This window comes from Sycon ciliatum, chromosome 1 (assembly GCF_964019385.1).
Source record: "Sycon ciliatum chromosome 1, ocSycCili1.1, whole genome shotgun sequence".
Classification (NCBI taxonomy): Eukaryota; Metazoa; Porifera; class Calcarea; order Leucosolenida; family Sycettidae; genus Sycon; species Sycon ciliatum.
The window spans coordinates 32,965,155-32,985,915 of NC_088643.1; the positions used below are offsets into that span (position 1 = coordinate 32,965,155).

General features: G+C 46.0%; 1 protein-coding gene and 1 long non-coding RNA gene across 2 annotated transcripts in view; one reads left to right on the forward strand and one right to left on the reverse strand.

Moving 5' to 3' along the window:
* LOC135823497 (translation initiation factor eIF2B subunit delta-like) overlaps positions 1-12,899 on the reverse strand; it is a 26,651-nt gene extending 13,752 nt beyond the window's left edge. The window contains exons 1-3 of the mRNA XM_065336342.1: positions 12,661-12,899; positions 9,263-9,353; positions 1,515-1,636 (exon numbers count right to left, since the gene is read on the reverse strand). Of these exons, the coding sequence (XP_065192414.1) occupies positions 1,515-1,636; positions 9,263-9,353; positions 12,661-12,792 (345 nt within the window). The 5' untranslated portion in view covers positions 12,793-12,899. The remainder of the gene's footprint in view (positions 1-1,514; positions 1,637-9,262; positions 9,354-12,660) is intronic.
* Positions 12,900-14,277: 1,378 nt separating this feature from the next.
* Positions 14,278-16,535, forward strand: LOC135806937 (uncharacterized). Its single transcript, XR_010551355.1, has 2 exons — positions 14,278-14,660; positions 15,863-16,535. It is a non-coding gene; the product is annotated as an uncharacterized LOC135806937 (long non-coding RNA).
* The last annotated feature ends 4,226 nt before the right edge of the window (positions 16,536-20,761 follow it).

A 20,761-nucleotide genomic window follows, 5' to 3' on the forward strand; every position in this document is an offset into this window, starting at 1 on the left:
CAAGATATCGCTCGCCACAAGTGCATCATGGAACGGCGTAAACCAGTCTAGCAGCAAGCCAACAGCCGCCAGTGCTCCCAGTGTCACCGATGGTTTTGGAGTGCAGGTGGCATTGCAGTCCATCGCTGTGCCCAGTCCAGTTCTGCCCCGAATGTTGCCAATAGAGAGGTTCCGCACTAGGTAAAGTTGAGCAACTTTACGCTAGTGGGCGGGAAAAACCCGTGAATTCGCGAGTTTGCACTCCACTTACGGAAAGTTGTCTAAGGAGAGTATGTAGATAGAGCTCTGATAACGTAGCTGGTCCGTAAGTGGATTGGAGTACAAATTTATGACTCTCTCCCCAGGTTGATCTGGTCGTACACTGCCGCGTTCAGAGTTGCCAAGGGCAGCTACGTGATTTAAAAACTCCGTATGGCGGAACCCCGATGCGCATGCAGTTTACGTAAGACTTTCCGTAGATCGACTACGTTTTTTACTAACGTAATTACGTTATGCGGAACCTCTCTAATGCCACAAGCTCTTCACCTGTACGCCTATGTATTCAGAAACCGTGCTGTACCGCTCAAATGTTCACTACAAGATACCAGTGCATGACCATTCTAGTGACTGCTGTCTATACTGGTTACTCCAGCAAGTGTAGGGAGTACATGTAGGTAACTGTCTTGGTCGGTATATTTCGATGCGTTCCTTGTGGCGTAGACCAGGTGTGCACTGGGGGTCATTTCACATGGCCTCGCAATTTACGTGGATTGGGCAGTCATCTGGGAAAAGTCTTGATCCGTTTCACTTAGGTCTTGTCTGCTATCATTGCTGTAAGAGAGAACCAGTGGGCGTACATCCATTGCACTTACAGATTGGCATGTTTCTTTTGCGATGGGTGGAAACACATTCCTGATGCCGTCAATCCTTTTTCTGCACCTTGTCCTCACCCACTTATTGAGGTGTGGTGAGCCCATCAGTGGGATAATTTCCAAGTCCAACCAGAGTTTGGGGGTTTCAGGGGGTGTCGGCCATTGGGCGGTTCAATAAACATTGAGTCATCTTCCCAAGATTCTTTTGAATATCTCGCCCCTCTTCCGGGGAGACCCACGTCACCAGTTTTGGCAGTGAGCAAGTACAAGTACAAGCACGAGTGTGTGTGTGTGTGTGTGTAATCCTGAGGTCACACTGGTTTGCAGACAAGCACATGTACGGCAGATTTACACGTGTTGAGCGGTCACAACCCATTGAACACGTTGACCCCCACCTCACCTTCATCCTCACAAATGTGTGGAAAGTCTATGCATAAGCTGATATACGAGTACACGTACTGGCCATGATCTTGTAGAAAAATTGGTGTAAGAACTCTCCCCCTAACCCTACCTGTTTTTGTACATACAAATACTGCTCTCTCAACTAAATGAACCCCTCGACAAGCTGATTGCCTATCATCTGCATAATTATAATAAAAATAAAAGATTTCGCCATAAGGGAATTGATCACTGCTCATGATAAGAACTAAATTAACAACTTACATTGTGCTGTGCCAATTTCTTAAGTTGCTTGGCTTGAACTTTAGGATCATCGGCTTGTGCGCTGGGCTTCATGCGATGATGCTCAGATTGGTGTTCTGACCCTCGGGGCATCAATACTGACTCTACGCACACGGGACAGAGAAGACCACAGTCAGTCAACTACATCAAAGAAGTAAAGTGATCATCACAAAAGTGCATCTTCTCTTTTATCTAAACAAATAATCTTCACGGAGACAATAATTTAAATAGTGCTATAAAAAAGTATGAATGGCGCAGACATCACCACGCAACATGACAACTTTGTTAGAGGTTTACGCGTAGTTATTTCCAGAATCGATTTTCAAGTTCCAATCGTCAGTGGAAATATGGAACTGGAGCCATAGAGTGATCACACAGGGGTTAAATATCCAAGGGAGTGATACAAATATTTACTACAAAAAATCCAGTCAGACCCCGCTCATCCGGTCCTCTTTTATCCGGATCCCACACAGTCCAGAAGAAAATCACTGGCTACAAATTTACAGCATTCGTGACGCATACAACGTACCAGTAACCGGACCTCGCGTTCAACATACCGGTGCATGGTTTAGCGTACAAGCTGGTTCAAATGTGTACAAAAAGCTTCGTCGTATCCGGTTCCACATGGTATGCAGAAATAGATAATAGACACCCTTAGCAAACAACGGTAACGCTATTTTTTTACGGTACTCGTACCTTGATCACCGAAATAGCGTTGAAGCTGCAGCGTAAAAACGTTATGGGGGCTGATTTATCGTTGTGACAAACGGTATGTTTTTTGGCCAAATATTGCATAGTCCGTACGCATTTCACCTTGTATCGCGTATACGGTGACATAAATGGTTGTACCGCGTGAAATAAAAGCTATTCTCGTGGCAACAGCGTACTAAAAGTAGCGTGCATCTTGCTAAAGGTCGAACCCAAATCACGGTATTTTCCCCCTTACGGTAATACCGTTACAACTTACAACATAACGTTTTTTGCTAAGGGTGTCTATTGAAGCGAGGTACAGAGGGCTTGACGGCTGATCAAAGCCCGACTGTACCTCCTTTGAATATGCTTCAGATGATCCCCCATAAATTTCGATTTCAAATCGCTTTATTCTTTGGGTGATATGATCTCAAGTGCGGACACTTATTTCAAGTTATGTATATAATAAATGTAGAGCCGAAGGATTTATTGCAATTACATACCAGTATAAAAACCGAGGTCCCCCGAGGTTTTTATAACTGGTATGTAATTGCAATAAATCCTGAGGCTACTACATTTATTATACATATGTTGACCTTCACTTTCCCTAAAAAGGAGTATTTTATACAAGTAAACAGTATTTATTCCCGTAGCTATGCAGAAGACGTTACTTCAGTAACGTCTGGCGCTAGCCAGGGTCCACACAGCTTTAATTTGGTGTTTGTTTGTTTGTTTGTTTGTTTGTTTGTTTGTGTCACGGCTCGAGCTATCCCGTATCTGTCCCGTATCTGTCCCGTATCTGTGACTGCAAAGGCTCTACAGGATTGTACATAACAGCTGTCCACAATATTTGTGGGCTCCTGTATCTGTCCCGTACCGTACCAATATTCGTCGTATTATATATACGACTCCCTACAGGGAGATTTGGAAAGAAATAGGGAGACGAGGAGGAAATTAAATTAGAATAGACGCCGAATAGGTGATAGGATGCGTCAGCATAAACATACTTTGGAAGAGAGATCCCGTCGTCTCCAAAATAAGCGTGAACGAGCGATTCAGCGCCGGTCACAGGAAACATCGGAAGAGAGATCCCGTCGACTCCAGAACGCCCGTGATCGGCAGAGTCCGCCGGTCCCAGGCAACGTCAGGACAGACATCCCGTTGAGTCCAGAACGCCCGTGATCGGCAGAGTCTAAGCCGGTCCCAGGAAACGTCAGGACAGACATCCCGTCGAGTCCAGAACGCCCGTGATCGGCAGAGTCAGCGCCGGTCCCAGTAAACGTCAGGACAGACATCCCGTCGACGCGCAGAAAAACTAAATCTGCAGCCTCTTTTGCCGTCGGACAGGATACGTATTTTAGGAGACTGTAAAGTTATGTAATGTCCAAATTTCGACGTGAGCAGCAGGTCACTCGCGTTGATTTTTTCGACGTGCGAGCCAAAAAACGTGAGCTGAACTTTCGCTTCCCAGACATCCCGTCGACGCGCAGAAAAACTAAATCTGCAGCCTCTTTTGCCGTCGGACAGGATATGTATTTAAGGAGACTGTAAAGTTATGTAATGTGCTCCACAGGCAACCATGCATTCGGCGTCGTCATTGGCTTAACAGGTCAATGTACATGTATTACTACAAAAAGGCCAGAAAATCCGATTACTGTATTAAAATCAACAAATTTTCGCTGGCGATTTAATTTTGCTGATTTCGCCACTTGGTACCAACCGGGCAAAGTAAATCGCAGGCCAAAGTTTGTCATAATGCATGATTGAGCAATGGATGCATGTGAGAGCAAAAATACCGATCGATTTCAAATTTGACGTGAAATTGCGCGTCACGTCGGAAATAACGTGCATCTTAACCTCTCTAATAGAGAGGTTTTTATTTCTCATCGGCCAAAATTTGTGGATTTACAGTATAAGGAGATAAAAAGAAAAGAAGGAGCAAACCAAAAGTAGATGATTATTAGAGAAATAACAATCCGCAATAAATTCTGCAAATACTTTTGCCTAACTCATAATATTCAAACCGATTGAAACGTTTTTGCAATACAGTGATGTGGCCAATCAACGGAAAAATACATTTCCATCAGTTCTTATAACATGTACGATGAGCTAGGCAAAAAAGCATAAAAGCATAGCGTAGGGCCCTGAGCTTCCAAGCTCTCTCGTTGGCCTTAGTGGTTTTTTATAAACAGTATTTATTGGCCCAAAAGCCAATAAATACTGTTTATAAAATACCACTAGGCCAATAAATACTGTTTATAAAATACTCCATTTCAGGGAAAAGTGCAGTGCTGCATGGAAAAGTACAGTGGTATTTATTGAGTCAAGCAAATTTATTTGAATTTGATACTGTTGATGGTGTGGTCACTAATGAGTGTGGGTATTTATCAAAGGTCAATATATTTGTGTATACAATAGACACCCTTAGCGAACAACGTTATGTTGTAACGGTATTACCGTAATGGGGAAAATACCGTGATTTGGGCTCGACCTTTAGCAAGATGCACGCTATTTTAGTGCGCTGTTGCCACGAGAAAAGCTTTTACTTCGCGCGGTACAACCATTTATGTCACCATATACACGATACAAGGTGAAATGCGTACGGACTATGCAATATTTGGCCAAAAAACGTACCGTTGGTCACAACGATAAATCAGCCCCCATAATGTTTTTACGCTGCAGCTTCAACGCTATTAGGGTGATCAAGGTACGAGTACCGTAAAAAATAGCTTTACCGTTGTTTGCTAAGGGTGTCTAACGTCGGTCTTTCATGATTTGGGAGTTCAGAGCGAAGTCTGCACGTCGTCTTCGTGCCTATCATACATGTAAGTTTCACACGGAGATTATGGAAAAGGGAAAGTCATCAGTGGATGATAAACCTGTTTCGTGAGAAATCTCTCTCAAGACTGACAAGAAACTGACCTGGCTGAAGTATGAACATTTTACCTTAAGTGCTTAACCACATACACCTTGTTCACGCTGAGAGTTCTGTGGTTCTGGAGCTACTAGTAGATTTCAAACTCGACAAGTTGAGAGCCACTGCATCCCCGACCACCACCCCTATCAGTTTCTTGTTCTTATAGCAAGACAACCTTGAAAAGAATGAGATTGGGCATGGTCAGGGCTTTGATGGATTTCTCGTACAGGTTGCCCCTGACCACAGGCTTTGGTGGCAAATCAAAGCCCGCTCTCCGAGGCTGCTGATTGGTCGTAACCTAGCAAAGGGCACATGGGTCGTTCGAAGCTAGAATCAGGGAGTTGTACAAACAAAAGCATAACACGCCGGTATGCCTCCCTGAACTTAAGGCTGCATGCGTGCAGCTCTCAGTTACATGCACGTGGCAGTTTTCTCGCCCGTTTTACAGAGTGCATGACCCGTACTGCAGCATAGCACCCATATACATGTGCGCACGATCTCACACCTTTTTGATGTGCCATATGCATATAAAGTAGGTATGTTCGGTTATCCAGTTCCCTCGCCTATCCGGATATTTTCGTAGAAAACGGATGTGTGCGGTTAAACTTCAAAACCTGCAGCGAAGAATGCACTGATCCCGACGGTGAAGGTCCCAGGTTGATCGCAGCAGCTGCTCCCGACTTATAACAGTTTGAAGTTTTCACAAAATTTGGTGGCATCATGATGACGTCATTAACTTGACCAGAATAGCCCAGTATAATTATGATGTCAGAGAGATAGGCTTTGTATGGGAATAGATGGGGAAATACAGTCAAACCTCTTTAGGATGAACACCAAGGGACCGATGGTATTTGTTCGCAATAACGGGAGTTCTTCTTATCCATATTGTACACCCAGTGAATGCACAGTGATCTATCCAAGAGAGTTATGATTAAAGGGGAAGTTAAGGCAAAAATTAAAATTTCACCAGTTGTAGTCTTCGGGGTGCTGAGTCGAATGGTCTTGGTCCGAGAAAGCTGAGACGCTCCCTTCCTACTTGAATCCCAATCGAACTCGCGCACTTCCACCGAAACGGGGTGACTGCGCCCTACTAGATGGGGATTTGTATGCAAAATGTCACTAAAAGCGCCGTTTCGTTCTTATAAAAGCACGGATGACCGCGATTGGCCCATATGTTGTAGTCTTTTGGACGCTGAGTCGACTGGTTTTGGTCCGAAAAGGCTGCGATGCAGCGTTCCTCCTTTATTCCCAATCGAACATGGTTGAACAAGCGGTCACGTGCTCCTGCGTACACCAGTCAGCTGGTCACCGTGCCTGCAGGGTACAACTTACTAGCCTGTTTGACCTTTTTTGGGTGCAGTCCTGTCACTCGAGTTGAACCTTGGTGTGAAAGTTCTCGCCTGCTGGCGTGGTGACCAGGTGATTTGGGCACCCAGGAGCACGTGACCGCTTGTTCAACCATGTTCGATTGGGAATAAAGGAGGAACGCTGCATCGCAGTCTTTTCGGACCAAAACCAGTCGACTCAGCGTCCAAAAGACTACAACATATGGGCCAATCGCGGTCATCCGTGCTTTTATAAGAACGAAACGGCGCTTTTAGTGACATTTTGCATACAAATCCCCATCTAGTAGGGCGCAGTCACCCAGTTTCGGTGGAAGTGCGCGAGTTCGATTGGGATTCAAGTAGGAAGGGAGCGTCTCAGCTTTCTCGGACCAAGACCATTCGACTCAGCACCCCGAAGACTACAACTGGTGAAATTTTAATTTTTGCTCTAACTTCCCCTTTAATAGACGTGGAGACCATAATTTCAAAATAGCAATAAATAGGATAAATTCCGCCGGCATCACTACACATCACGATAGTCCACTGATGAGTGTGACATGAAAATCGATTTCGGAAATTGAAAACCTTCATGACTTCGTTGATGTGTAGTGATGATGACGAAATTTATCCTATTTATTGCTATTTCGAGAGTTATGATTACTAATTCTTATAAAATATTCACTGGTTTGAAGCGAAAGTTTGTCTTATCAGTGTTCTTCTTAACCAATTTCACTGTAGCAGCATTTTTGGCTCTCCATTGTCCCAGAAAAGTCGGATATTTTAAAAAATTCGGTATGGGACATATGGCACCCTGCCGGTATCCCGACTGGAAAAAATTCTGGAAAGAAGTTTGTTGTTGTGGAGAAACAAGAAAGAAATTGGCTGTTCCCCATCTACTCCCACACAAAGTCTATCTCTCTGCCGTCACAGATCTGGTCTTTTCTGGGCAAGTTGATGACAGCATCATGATGCCACCATATTTAGTGAAAACTTCAAGCTGTTATAACTCGGGAACGGCTGCTCCGATCAACCTGGGACCTTCACCATTGGGATCAGTGAATTATTTGCTACAGGTTGTGAAGTACTCAAAGGGTAAGCAGCGGCTTTCCACCTGTTTAGCAATGAAGCAATTCCACCACATGCGCTCTCTGGCCGACCTCATCATACCAGCAACATGACCCCAAGTTGTAGATATTGACAAATAAAATTTCCTCCATGTAGCGCTGTTTCGACCACTAATGTCAAATCAGTGAAGGTTGAGAATAATAAATAGCTAGAATTAATTCGAAATCACAGTTTTATACATACAATGAAATGAAGAAGCGTGGGACGCGCTTAGAGGTAACAGGCGTGCTAAGTGCTAACACACGGAGAAAAGGTGCAAACTGACACTGCTACGTGCCATAACTTAGTGTACTGCGTACATCACTGATACTTGCGCAACAGATTCTAGCACTCTAAAATACTGTACAAGCAGAAAATTTCGTCGGTCAATTATTTCGTCCAACTCCAAAGATAGGGAGTTCGTCCGGTTGTATATTTCGTCCATGGATCATAAGAGTGTATTGAAAAGCTGGACAAACCGACATTTGTCCGTCATTTAATATAGTCCAGAAGCTCCTTGGACGAAAAAGACGAAATTAAATTCCAGACGAATATTTCTTCTTATACAATACGGTGGCTGGGGCGGTACAACTTTTTCGGGAAAAATTTGACTGCATTTTTGAGTTTATCGGCAAGGTGGAGATGAAATTCGAACATGTTTTTCGGTGAATCTCTGGACAGTAGCCTTCTCTAGCTTCCTATAGTTTTATTTTTATAGGGCTGAACGCTGCATTGCAGCCTTCTCGGACCAAACCTAGTCGGCTCAGCATCCAAAGGACTACAATATATGGGCCAATCGTGTTCATCCGTGCTTTTATAAGAATGAAATGGCGCTTTTGGTGACTTTGCATATAAATCCCCATCTAGTGAGGTTAATTTTTAAAGCCACCCAGTTTCGGTGGAAGTGGCGCGTTCGATTGGGCAATCTGGTACGAAGGGAGCATCTCAGCAGAATGGCAACTTCTTACATGACACGTGATGGTTGCCGGGGCCATGGCCAATAGGCGATCTTCCCGCTGCGGGCATAATCAGGCCATCAGGACCGTTTGACGTCATTTCGGGAGTTTCAGGACCGTTTGACGTTATTTCGGGAATGTTGGGACCGTTTGACGTCATTTCGAGAATAATTTTTTCGACCTTCGACCTTTCCACCTTTGACCTTCCCTAATATGTTGCTTCGCGCTGTAAGAAATCAAATCAAGCACGCTCTGTCTGTCATGATGGCTGAATCTTGCCCTTGCCTGCAGCCCTTGGGCTGCAGGCTCGGGCAAGATTCAGCCATCATGACCTCCTGAGCGTGCTTGATTACATACATCAGGATATTTTAAATATAATAATTTCAATGCCGTGCGTACACAGTTTTCATGAATTTGGCAAGTTAGATTCCTGGAGAATTCCCCTACTCATAATATCATACCAGTTAACGATTCTCGAGAGATTTCAACACCCAGTTCAGTTACCTCTGGCACATTCCTCACTGATCTCTCTCTCTCTCTCTCTCTCTCTCTCTCTCTCTCTCTCCCTCTCTTCTTCTTCTTCTTCTTCTTCTTCTTCTTGCCTTGCTACCTCCTTCTGGCCACAAGGAACTTCAGATATCTTCCGTATTGAGCAGACTGGTATTTGCAGGGGGTAACCTGTACAATACTGATTGATGACTACATGTACTTTCAACATGGTTTCAACTTTCGACTCACTTTCACTAGACTTGGGTGGTGGTCCTTGCTGCTTTCGGGGAGCCTTGCCATCTGTTGCCAGGCGATCTGCCTTAGCAGCACGTTGTGCCTCCTAGTGGCAATAACACAGAAAAGAAAAAAAGAAAGGGTAATAAACATGATGAGCTCAGCAAGATATTGCAAAACGCCAGCTGCACAGACATCTTCAGGTACAATGTATGTGACGACGAAGTAAGAACTCAGGGCCATAGCAGCCGCACTGGCCTGTCCATCTCTTTTCTAATGCCATGCACCCGATGTACAGTACTAATGAAAGCCGATCGCGTGAGTCAAGTAGCTTGCGTACTGCACCGCAGTCCGCAGCCCAGTGTTCAAGGTCTAGGGCACGGGTATTTGACTCTCACACCATCAGATTTCATTGAGCAGCATGTATGCATGTATGCATAGAATGTCATATCACTCCATGAACACAGCATACAATGTTATTTTAGGGAGGTTTCGCTCTACGGAATTACGTATGAAAAACATCGTAGGAACTGCACGGTAAAAATCAGCGCTGTTGGGTTCTCTCTACGTGATTTCTCCACGACTGCTAAACATGCCTTGTTGCTTTGGAGACGCGTTGGCTGCATGCGGAAAACATCGTAGGAACTGCACGGTAAAAATCAGCGCTGTTGGGTTTCTCTCTACGTGATTTCTCCACGACTGCTAAACATGCCTTGTTGCTTTGGAGACGCGTTGGCTGCATGCGCCCAATGCAAGCACCACGAACCGAAACCGCGTTTCCATTTTATTTCGCACTTGGTGTACGGTGTGTACCTTGTGTTTCGCGCAGCTTGAACGTTGCCATGGATAAATCCGGGAAATGCGAAAAATATTTCGAAAGTCCTACAGAGGGCCCAACGTAGGAAAGAGCTTTCCTACGGAAATCCGTAGAGAGATTTACGTATGACAGTTGCCCTCGCTCCCCAGCGCGTATGACATATGGATTTTCAATTTTTCATACGTAATTACGTAGAGTGAAACCTCCCTATTAATATGCACACTGTACTGTAGTCAGTAGAGTCACCTGCATGCAGGGACAGACTGCAAGGCCGTCACAGCCGGGGCGGCTGGGGCGGCTGAGGCCGGCCCACTTTTTCGCCCGTTTAAAAAAAAATTTAGCACACTGCAACAAAGAGCTATGATCGCAGCTCAGCGCAAACGTGGCAAATCCTTGTCCCCGATCTTGGGGTGCGTTCTTATATTCTCTAGCTTCTAGAAGAAGAAGAAAAGAGAAGTCGAAGAAACTGGGATAACTCAAGAACGGGTCTCGAAGAATTCGGAGATATTTTGCATATGTCCAGCAATATGAAGCGCCAAAGGGCGCCAAAGGATCTTGAGTTATGAACGTAGAATATAAGAACAGCTCTCGAACTTTTCGGAGAGTCTCCAACTTTTCCGAGAGGATTTAAGAACGCACCCTTGGTTTACTGTATACCGTAGTGACGCACATAAAGGCCCATGCGCTTATGAGTGAGTTTTTGCGTTGTTTGCTATTTTTTGCAGTTCGGTTCGTCTCACATATAGGCGCATGCGCTTGAGTTGCTAGTGTACCGGGATCATGCATAATCATGCACATAGTGCAGTACCGCAACGCACATTGAACTATGTGAATCTGGTGTTTTTTGTGGTGTCTGTGTGTCGCGGGATGGACTGCATTTAGGTTCACTTATAAGCCCATGCGCTTATTTGTGAGGGTGCGCTTATGCCCGGGTATAGGCACATGTGCTTATATGCGCGTCACTACGGTAAGTACAAATTTCCGTTCACGAAATCTTTCGTTAGATCACTCCACCAGCAGGCTTGAATACGTCCTAAATTTCGTTTTTGGTCAAGGTCTGTCACCCCGAACGTTCAGAAAAAAACTGTAGACTGGTACAAACTTAAGTTATTTCGTGCCCCTTACGAATATAGCGAAAGCTAATTCCAAACGAAAATTTGTAGATGTACTTATATACAGGATTGCAGAATCAAAAATTCTTTCATTGCAGTTACAGGTCAGACCTCGCTGTAACGACCCCCGCTATAACATCATAAACCTCACTATAACATAATCCGCTATAGCGTAATGTTCGCTATAACGCACTGTTTGCTGGGTCCCGGGCGCACGGAGACCTCAGCATAACGTAAAAACTCGTATAAAAACGACTATGTACACGGCATGCATGCCTTCTCGCGACGAATTCGAGACTGAGCCGTCCACCTCGGAAGCAGGGAGTAGTAAAATACCGGTCGGGAGCCCCTTTGCAGCTTATTGCCGCCGGCTCTGCTGAAACTGCTGACACGGGCAGAGGCGTGACCATTCGCCTTTGCATGCCAGTGGGCATTTTTAAGTACACGCACTACATGACTCTTGTCACCCCTTTGCTGACAAGCCTGTACACATCTTTGCTAGTCATCATCATACCTGTATGTAAAACAGTACAGTTGTAATCAGTAAGTGAAGAGCGTCATTTTGACATACATATTGCATATTGCATATTGTGCCCAACTCACTATAACATAAACCTCGCTATAACATAATTTCTCCCATCCCCCAGAGATTACGTTATAGCGAGGTCTGACCTGTACACTGAAATGGCACAGAATGCTTGCAATTGGCTTCAATTTTTGAAGTTTTTTCCCAGGGGAGGATAATGAAGAACCCTTGTCGGAGTCCTCGATCGTAGTGTCTTCTTGGTTCGTTGCAGAATCAAAAAGTCTTTCATTGTAGTTATGCTGAAATGGCACCAAATGCCCGGAAATGTTTGCAATTGGCTTCAATTTTGAATTTTTTTCCGGGGGAGGGCCCCGTCCCCCCCCCCCCCCCCTTCCATGGCCGCCCCACCTCCAAAGTCGGTGCGACGGGCCTGGACTGTCACCTGTCTGGGGAAAGGCCTAGGTAGGACACCACAGTCCACAGTCTCATTAGTCACTTGGCCCAGGATTGGCATGGTATCAGGGTTCTTGCACTCATGATGAAAACAAGTGCAGCACAAGCATACATTGTATCTCAATGAATGTAGAGGATCACAATCGCAATGGTATTACATTTCTTTGTATTAATGCTAGCAAAGTTCGAGAGTGCAAGGGTGAAATAAAGCTCCAGCTTACCACTCGCGTTATTTTTCCGTCAAGAACTCCTAAAAAGAACCTTATAGCTTCGTCAGATTTTAAAAATTACAATTCGTTTTGTCACATGATTGAGAACTGATACAAGTGGCCTTGAAATGGGTGTGCGCAAAGTCTGTTGCTTGACATTTTCACATTCGTGCGGGTGTTGCTGATACCCCTTGTTAATTAATACTACTAACGTTACATATTTTGCTTCGCGAAATGGTGGTCATCAAAGACAAGGCTCAATAATTGAAACAAAGTTGAGTACTAGTAGTACTTACTTGTTTCGCCCTGCGTTCAGCTTTCGTCGTCGTCACCTTCAATTTGGATTTTGCAACACTTTCATTGCCTGCTGGGGCAGGAGAGGCTGTGGCAGAGCCGACGCTTGAAGCATCAGCCTGTGCGTCCGCCATCGTAGTAATATCCTACTATTCCTAGACTAACCCAAACAGAATATTAATTTCAGAAAGTCTGAGTCGGTTCCTGAGTAGACACTCACAGACTGTAGACCTGCGTTGCAAAAATTGCTGATGTTTTATTGAAAATAATAAGTCATCGATGCCACATATGTGCACATACGCGCATGTGCACAAACGTTGTTGTTTGCATGTTCGCGTACTCAACATGACAACAGACTGATACTACCTACGTCACTATTTTTTTATTCTTTTTACCAGGCGTGGGCCATATCCATGATATCCCCTGGATTATCAAAATGGGTGCCTTAATCCTTATTATTTTCTTTTGTCTTTTTCTGTTTATTCTTTTTACCAGGCGTGGGCCATCCCCTGCTGCTGGCCTGGCCTGCTATGCTGGACTATCAAAATGGGTGCCTTATTATTTTTCAGAGTGCAATAAAGAGTTGTGAGAGTACCTACGTCACTACTACTTACAAATACTACTTATAGGCGATTCACACGACAGGCAAATCCACGTTTGTCAAGTGCCCGCAGGAAGTGAAACGTGAGGCCGCAGTTCACACGGCCGCGGGTGGTGGCCAGAGCTCCCGCGAGTATCCGGTGAGTATACGGCGTTACTGTGGTGATTTGGAATGAGTACCCAAAAACAAAGGCCAAACAACCAGGGTTCAAGACTACCGTACCATAGTACGACCTCACAGCCTCATAACTGTAAAAGTGCCCGCAGATGAGTGCATCCGCGGGCAAAAAGGCCATGGACACTTTTGATTCCCGCGGGCAAATTTTGGTCACCCGCAGGAATATCTCCATGGTGACTTTCCTGTAAACGTGGATTTGCCTGTCGTGTGAATCGCCTATAACAATACAGCATTGGGTACTTACAAAAAACATGTTTTTGAAGTCTGCAATGCTCTGCATGCATGCGATATGCATGCTCGCTATATGCTAAGCGCTAGCGCGCATAGTTGTAGTCTAGATCTAGCTAGCTATAGCTAGCGCTCTATGATACTGTTTGTAGGCAGCGCGCCGCGCATCTGGCCCATAGAAAAGAGATCACAGTTGCATACTCTTGGGTTATGCCTTATGGTCCTATGTCTATGGACTCGAGTCTTGATGTAGATGCACCTTCATTACATCATTCAGCTGCAGTCCGCGCAGTCGCGCACTGCGGAAAATCAAACACCACACTTTCCCTCTAGTTTGAAATGAACTTTCGTACGGAACTGGAGTTCACGCGCCAGAATTCAGAGATTGTGTAGGTACTGGAACGAATCGAGCGAAAACGGATGGGCTCGTGCGAGAAATTGAGAGTTTGAATGCATGCTTTCAGAGCGTGATGAAGGCAAGTAATAGTTACCATGGTTACCATGGTTACGCGGCTGAGTGAGCGCGCCACGCATGCACCCATATCACAGTTGCATACTTTTGAGTCTTGGGTTATCATGGTTATGGACTCTTGTCAGTCTTGATCTACATCATATCTCTGTTCTTATTCAGTCGATGCGCCAAGCCAGCTGAGCTGAGTGCATGCAGTGGGTCTTTTTATTTTTTTCGCGCGAAAGTTTATGTGGTGAGCTGTGTTGGTAAAGATGAAGATGTCAGACAATGAAATTAATTATTAATTTGCTATATTTCTTGTCTTGCCAACCATGTACGGATCGAACTGACGATTCCCGAGTGCGACAAATGTCCTGGAGTCTGCTCCTATTAGCTAGGTATCTAGAAATTTCAACTTGAGTGTCAAGTGAAGACTTTGCCAGTTGCAGACGAGAGAATTCTCGCTTCGCGATTTTCCTGGTGTGTGGAGATACGTTGGAATGCCGACCCACCACACCCGACATGATGCTTCGGCCGGAATGCAGGTTGGTGCAGATAATTGCCTAATAATATATGTCTAAGCGTGTATACCTTTCCTTTTGTTCCATGCTTGGTTAATCCGACGGCACGAAATTATAGACATTTCTTTCCAGGTCAAAATTAACTTGAATATTATTTGGTCGTTGTATGTCTTAGTATTCCCTGTCAGTTTGTACCTTTTTGTCGCACTCGCCGACTGTACATGATCTAGCTACATTGGTACATGGTGGACAGTTAGTCATAACTCGTAACCTTTTGTCCTTATTCTTTTTATCCATGCCTTACATTGGCTCACCATCCGATTTTTGATAGGGCAATATGTAATGTACACACACACACACACCTCAGACCTCAGACCTCAGACATGCCCATCGCGGGAGCGATGATAGCGAACAGCTATGTTAGACATAGCAACTTGTGCCGGGATTACACCATTCAACAGCTTGCAAGGCTGATGAATTGACCGCCACTATTTTTAGCCTGGTATCCACCACACAGCTGTTTGAAGTGACTTTTTCTGGCCAGTGAATCCCTATTTTTCATTTTTCCATTTTTTCTTCTTCTTTTTCTTTTTCTACACACACACCACACCACATACTCCGGCATACACTGGCTGTTGGTAACCACCCAGGAGAATGAAAGAAAAGTCAGGAAGAGTCTCACACACACACACACACACACACACAACACAACACACACACACACACACACACACGCACACACCATCACATTACGACAAAATCAAGGCAATGCCGGCGAAGCTCTATAATTTTCTTGTGCCGCGTGCTAGGAGCATAATGGCATTGCCCGATAAAAGAAATTGGTGTAAATGGGTTCTCATGGTGTGTACTTGTGAAGTACATGATTGTATTACTGTACATGTATAGCAGGAAATTTTCAGACAAAGCCGAATCTCGACCTTTCGTACGGATTATATTTTCGTACAGTGCTACATGCTAAATACACGTGTTCGCATGCAGTACGCATGTATAGTGTACATAATTTCACATGAACAAATTTTAGTACGAAATTAATTTTAGTACAAAAGAGGCCGTGTACAAAATCGTACGAAAATAAATTCATCCGAAAATTTCCTGCTACAGTATACAGTATTCGGTTGCTGGCTATCAATTGTGCTGTGAGCGTGGCAGAGTGAGGTCTTCCAGCTTTGTTGGTGTTTGCTCCATCTTGTGTTTATGCTCTGCAGAAATGATCATATGTAGTGCCTGCTCAGCATTACATCCATTACGAAGCAGCAATGTGCCATCCTTCTGCGACTTGGGTGGAATGACGTGCAAGTGGTGCTCCAGGGTCAACTACAATTTGCCAAGCACGTATGCCGCTGGCTTGGGGTCAGCAGTTGGGTGCAAAGTCTCTGTATACAAATCGCCCACTGTCGTCAACAATATGGCACCCTTGTCCAGCAATTCACGTGCTGTAGCGGCAATGACTATAATTATTGGGAAGATCACTCTCGGCACCTTCCGTGCTGTATTGAGAGATGATGCTTCGCAATTGGTGGTCTGTGCTTGGTGCACTGTCGGCAGGGAGACGTTGTGCATGCTACGCAACTCATGCTCTGCAAGTTGAAAGTTTGGTGACTTCCACCTGTCCTGTGTTCTGGTGTGAGCCTCGACTTACACCAAGCACATGTTGCATGGCCGACACACTGCTGGTAAACTCACTGTAATGGGCTGGGCACGGAACCGGTTCGCACTGTTCTTTCAGACTGTGCACGTGCAGTTTGTCTGCAGGACAGTGTACGGATGCCGCTGCGCTGCAATCATGTACACTGCATGTACTTTGGCAGACTGGTGGCTTATTTTCTTTCGCTGCTGTACATACTTGGCGTCGTAGTGCTTTGACGCACTTCCAACAAATGCATTGGTCTGACGTGATGGTTGTGCATGCATGTGTGTAGCTTTTGCCAATCTGACAGCATTGAGCCACGTGTAAATCGCTTGTCTGATGGCACTTTGGAGCAAATGCTGCATTCTGGGTCACATGGTCGTCAAGTATGTATGCTTGTGGCATTTCTGGGTCTTCCTGCCGCTGACATCTGTGCACACATGCATGGAAAATATACGTAAAAAACACAACCGTACTGGCAATATATGTTGCCGCGTAACGCAGGGGGGGGTGCGGCGTAACGCGCGACCAGGCTAGTGCGACAAATTTTCGTTGCGTTCGTAACGCGCGTCCGGCGGGGTGCGGCGATCTTTTCATTGCAAAAAAGACTGAAAACTGTGAAAGCACGTGTACCGCGTGGTGAAAAGTTCAAAACTGGACGCAGCAGGAAGTCCTGCAATAGCAAAAAAAGGACTGCGGCAATATAGAAACCTGTGTAACGGCTCCTGTGCGACTTTGCATGTAACGCCCTGCGTGCGGCAAACATGTGCCAATGTAACGCTTCATGACCTCACTGCGGCAACATAATTATATTGCCAGTACGGTAGTTAGAAATCACGTCACTAGAGGCATGCCCTTTTTTCGGCCAGAACATAACTTCCGCTCCAATGTCACAAAGACTTACTCTCTTTTTATTATGTCCAGCATAGAAGCAGCGAAATGCCTGGTTAATTCGGTGGCACGAAATTATAGGTCGGGCGACGAAATTTCGACGAAAAAAGGAAAAGAGACAAACCGACGTGCAGCGACACCAAACTACAGAATTTCGCCGTTCTTGAAGAGCTCATAACAGAAAAAGGTGAAAGGCGACTACTGAATCCTCGAGTGCGACGACTAACTCCGAGAAAGCGTGAGACTGGCAAGCAGTGTAATACATGCAAACGATCATTATGATGAGAATGCCTTGAGAAAAGTGCACAAAATAAAAAAGGGTGCATCTGAAAAATAGAACTCTGTGTTTCGAAGTGATTTTTCAAATCTGGCGCATCGACTGTATTCATTTCTGTGTGACCATGGTGACCTAGGCGACTAAAGTAACGTTAGTTCTAATGGGTGCTAGCACAGTGCAAGTGCTATCCAATGGGCACTGTATATCTCGTGTCGGTACATGTACAGCGATGATCGCCATGAGAAGGAGAGTTTGGATTGGATCCAGGCCATCGTAACGAAGAAGGGCTCCTTCCGCTTGTCGGACAGGAGGACTCCAAGCCGTAACTGGTAACGGCGTTTCAGGGATGCTGACGTCGACGTACGCAGCTTTTCCGCAACCTCCGGTGGCGGTTGGGGCAAGAAGGAGGCCTGTTCAACTTCTCGCACCCTCTCCTCATATGCCCACGTCTTCTGTTCCTCATGCCTGGAGTAGGTCGAGGCGAGGGATGAGGCTTGGTTCGAAGGAGCATGTGGGTTGAACACCCGGACATCGAGGAATGTCCGCTCCGCTCGAACCTACTACGTAGTACCCCAACCCCCCCCCCCCCCCCCCGACGCCGCTACGTGGATCCAGGCGGATTCCATCGGTGCATATGGCTCAGCCGACCGGTACCGAAGTTCTCCACTCAATACAACGGTTGTAGAGGGGGTGGCAACCTCACGAATTCGAAGCATTGCGGCGGTGACGTCACGAATCTCGTTGGACATGTGGCGTAGTGCAGGATAGCCACCGGTGGGACATGACATGGCATACACCGCATCAAAGTTCTTGCCACACACACACACACACACGATGTAGGGAAGCAGAGCGGAGCCCATTCATACCGAAGGCATAACGCATCATCGGGCCGGAAGGCGCCTTTGTGGAGGTCACCCGTGAATCCATGCTGGCGGAGTGGGTGACAGGTGCATGAGCCAGCTGGAAGCACCCGCGAGTCTTTCCCGCAGCAAACTCGACAGTCCGCTTCAATGATGGGCTGTAGTTAAGAAGATTCTCTTGCTCCACGTGATAATTTATGGGCACGAGAAGCTGCTATGGCTTCCCGCTTCATCTGCCTTGTCGCAGCACGGATCCCTTCCATGGAGTGATGTTGGTGCAGAATCTGTTGCACAGGAGGGCCCGAGATACGTGCAGAGGCGGCGAACTGACAGGAGAGAGTGCACGGCCCAAACCTCCATCACGGCAAGGCAACGCCAGGAGTCTCGCTCCAGATCCCGGGGGGGGGGGGGGGGCAGTTAAAGCTGGGATGAGGGACCGGAGGTTCGAATCACCAGTTCTAGTGGCGCGAACTCCTCGGCTGTGTAAGCAACTGTCCGGGCCAGGAACCACCACTTATGGCGAAGGCCATGGGTGAAGGCCGCATAGGCTGCCTGTGCCGGGCTAGGCTGTGTACTGGCGTACCCGGCAGGGTCACTCTCGACTTAAGCGCACCATGTGGTGACTTTGGCCTCGACATATTGCTGGCGGTATGCTGTTGTGCCAAGGACTGCCGGCCCCGAGGTGGCGGCAGCCATCGCTACGGATCTCGATTTTGGTGGCCTGAAAGAGGTCGATGGCAAGGTCCATGTGGCCAGGCTTCACAAGCAGAATGCACTTGGAGGCGTTGATGACGTAGCCATGCATGGTCTTCCAAGGTGGCCCACCATGCCCGCAGCTTACTGCCTACTGCCAGTAGTACTGGCAGCTGTGGAGTCATCTGCATACCAGCACTGTAGGGCATCGCTGGACGACTTGGACACGTTGCCTTGGCTTGGTTAGACAAGCTCAACCACGACGAATGTGCCAAGCTGTTTCGCCGATGATTTACTCTTTCACCATGAATCGTGATCACGCTCTATGCTACTGCTAGACAAGAACCGAACTCCTGTTGGTATGCAATTTTTAGCGCACCGTTGCCATGGTTGCGGTGCATGCAAGTGAAGTGCTATCGCGTACCGGCTATGGAACTAGTGACGTGCATTAATTCACTTCTTTCGTTTACACTGGGTGCATCCTCCTACAAATGCTACAATACATGACTGTACGAGTAGTAGTAGTAGTCACTCAAAGCTTTATTCGGGAAAACCACAAATTGTGATGCAAAATGTGAAAACCAAGCGGATTAAAATAATTACCAAAACCATTATAGGAACCGATAAAAAAATGTAGTAGTAGTAGTAGCCATTGGCGGACTATGTTCGGCCAATCGTCAAATTATGCTTTTGATTATGCCACAATTATGGCACCAAATATGCTGAATTATGCTCGGTTCCACTATGTATTCACGCTGTACATAGAGGATTGAGAAACGACGCATACACACACGGCCATGCCCTAAGCATAATTATAATATTATTATGCCGGAGCATAATTTTTTGACGAAATCCCAAGATTATGCCAAATATTATGCCGGCATAATCCGCCAAGGGCTAAGTAGGAGTACTTCTGAAGTAGTACAATCATACCCATGTACCTATTTTTGTCAAGATACAAGAGCACAGTAGATCTACATCATGCACATTGGCACCGTTGACTTGGCTAGGTACATCTACTCGTGTACAAAAAAGAACGGAAAGCGCAGTGATTGGGGACCATATCACTACATGTATGTAGTATACCAGATCATTAGTACTGGAAGTCTATACTATGTGCGGTTCATCCACCGTCCGTAGAGGGCTCAATTTGCCGAAGGCAAAGAGCGGGATACACAGACTGCAAGTCTACAAATTTTCAGCCCGTTCAAATTTCGCCCCCCCCCCCCCCCCCCCCCCCCCCAGGGCTAAAACCCATTTCGGCCTGCACTGTCCCTGCTTACATACACTGTCACACTGAACCAAGCAAAACAAAATTTCGGTAGCAACAATTTTTCGGCCAAGTATGATCAGGCCAAAAATAGCCGAAAATAATATGCGCCGAATATTTGCTGACTTACAGTACACAACACCTTGCCTGCACGTGGGCAGAATCGGTAAGAACAACTATAAAATTGGAAGGCTAGGAATAGATCGGTGTGCCAATGAGAACTTCATAGTCGCGGAACAGCCTACTAGAAAGCGGCCTCAATCCTAACAAGCACAACTATCAGCAGCCAGAGGATAATACCAGAATGAGGCCACTGTGCCATTGTGTACGCAGTATAATAATACCAGTGCCTGCCCCTCAGTGACCTAGAACAGTGTGTGGCCAGGAAACTGAGTCTGGCGATTGGAATAGCTAAACAGCTCATACTCGTATGCAGCTTCACGGCACAGACAAGTAGCTGTAGGCAGGAGCAGTAGAGGTATGGCC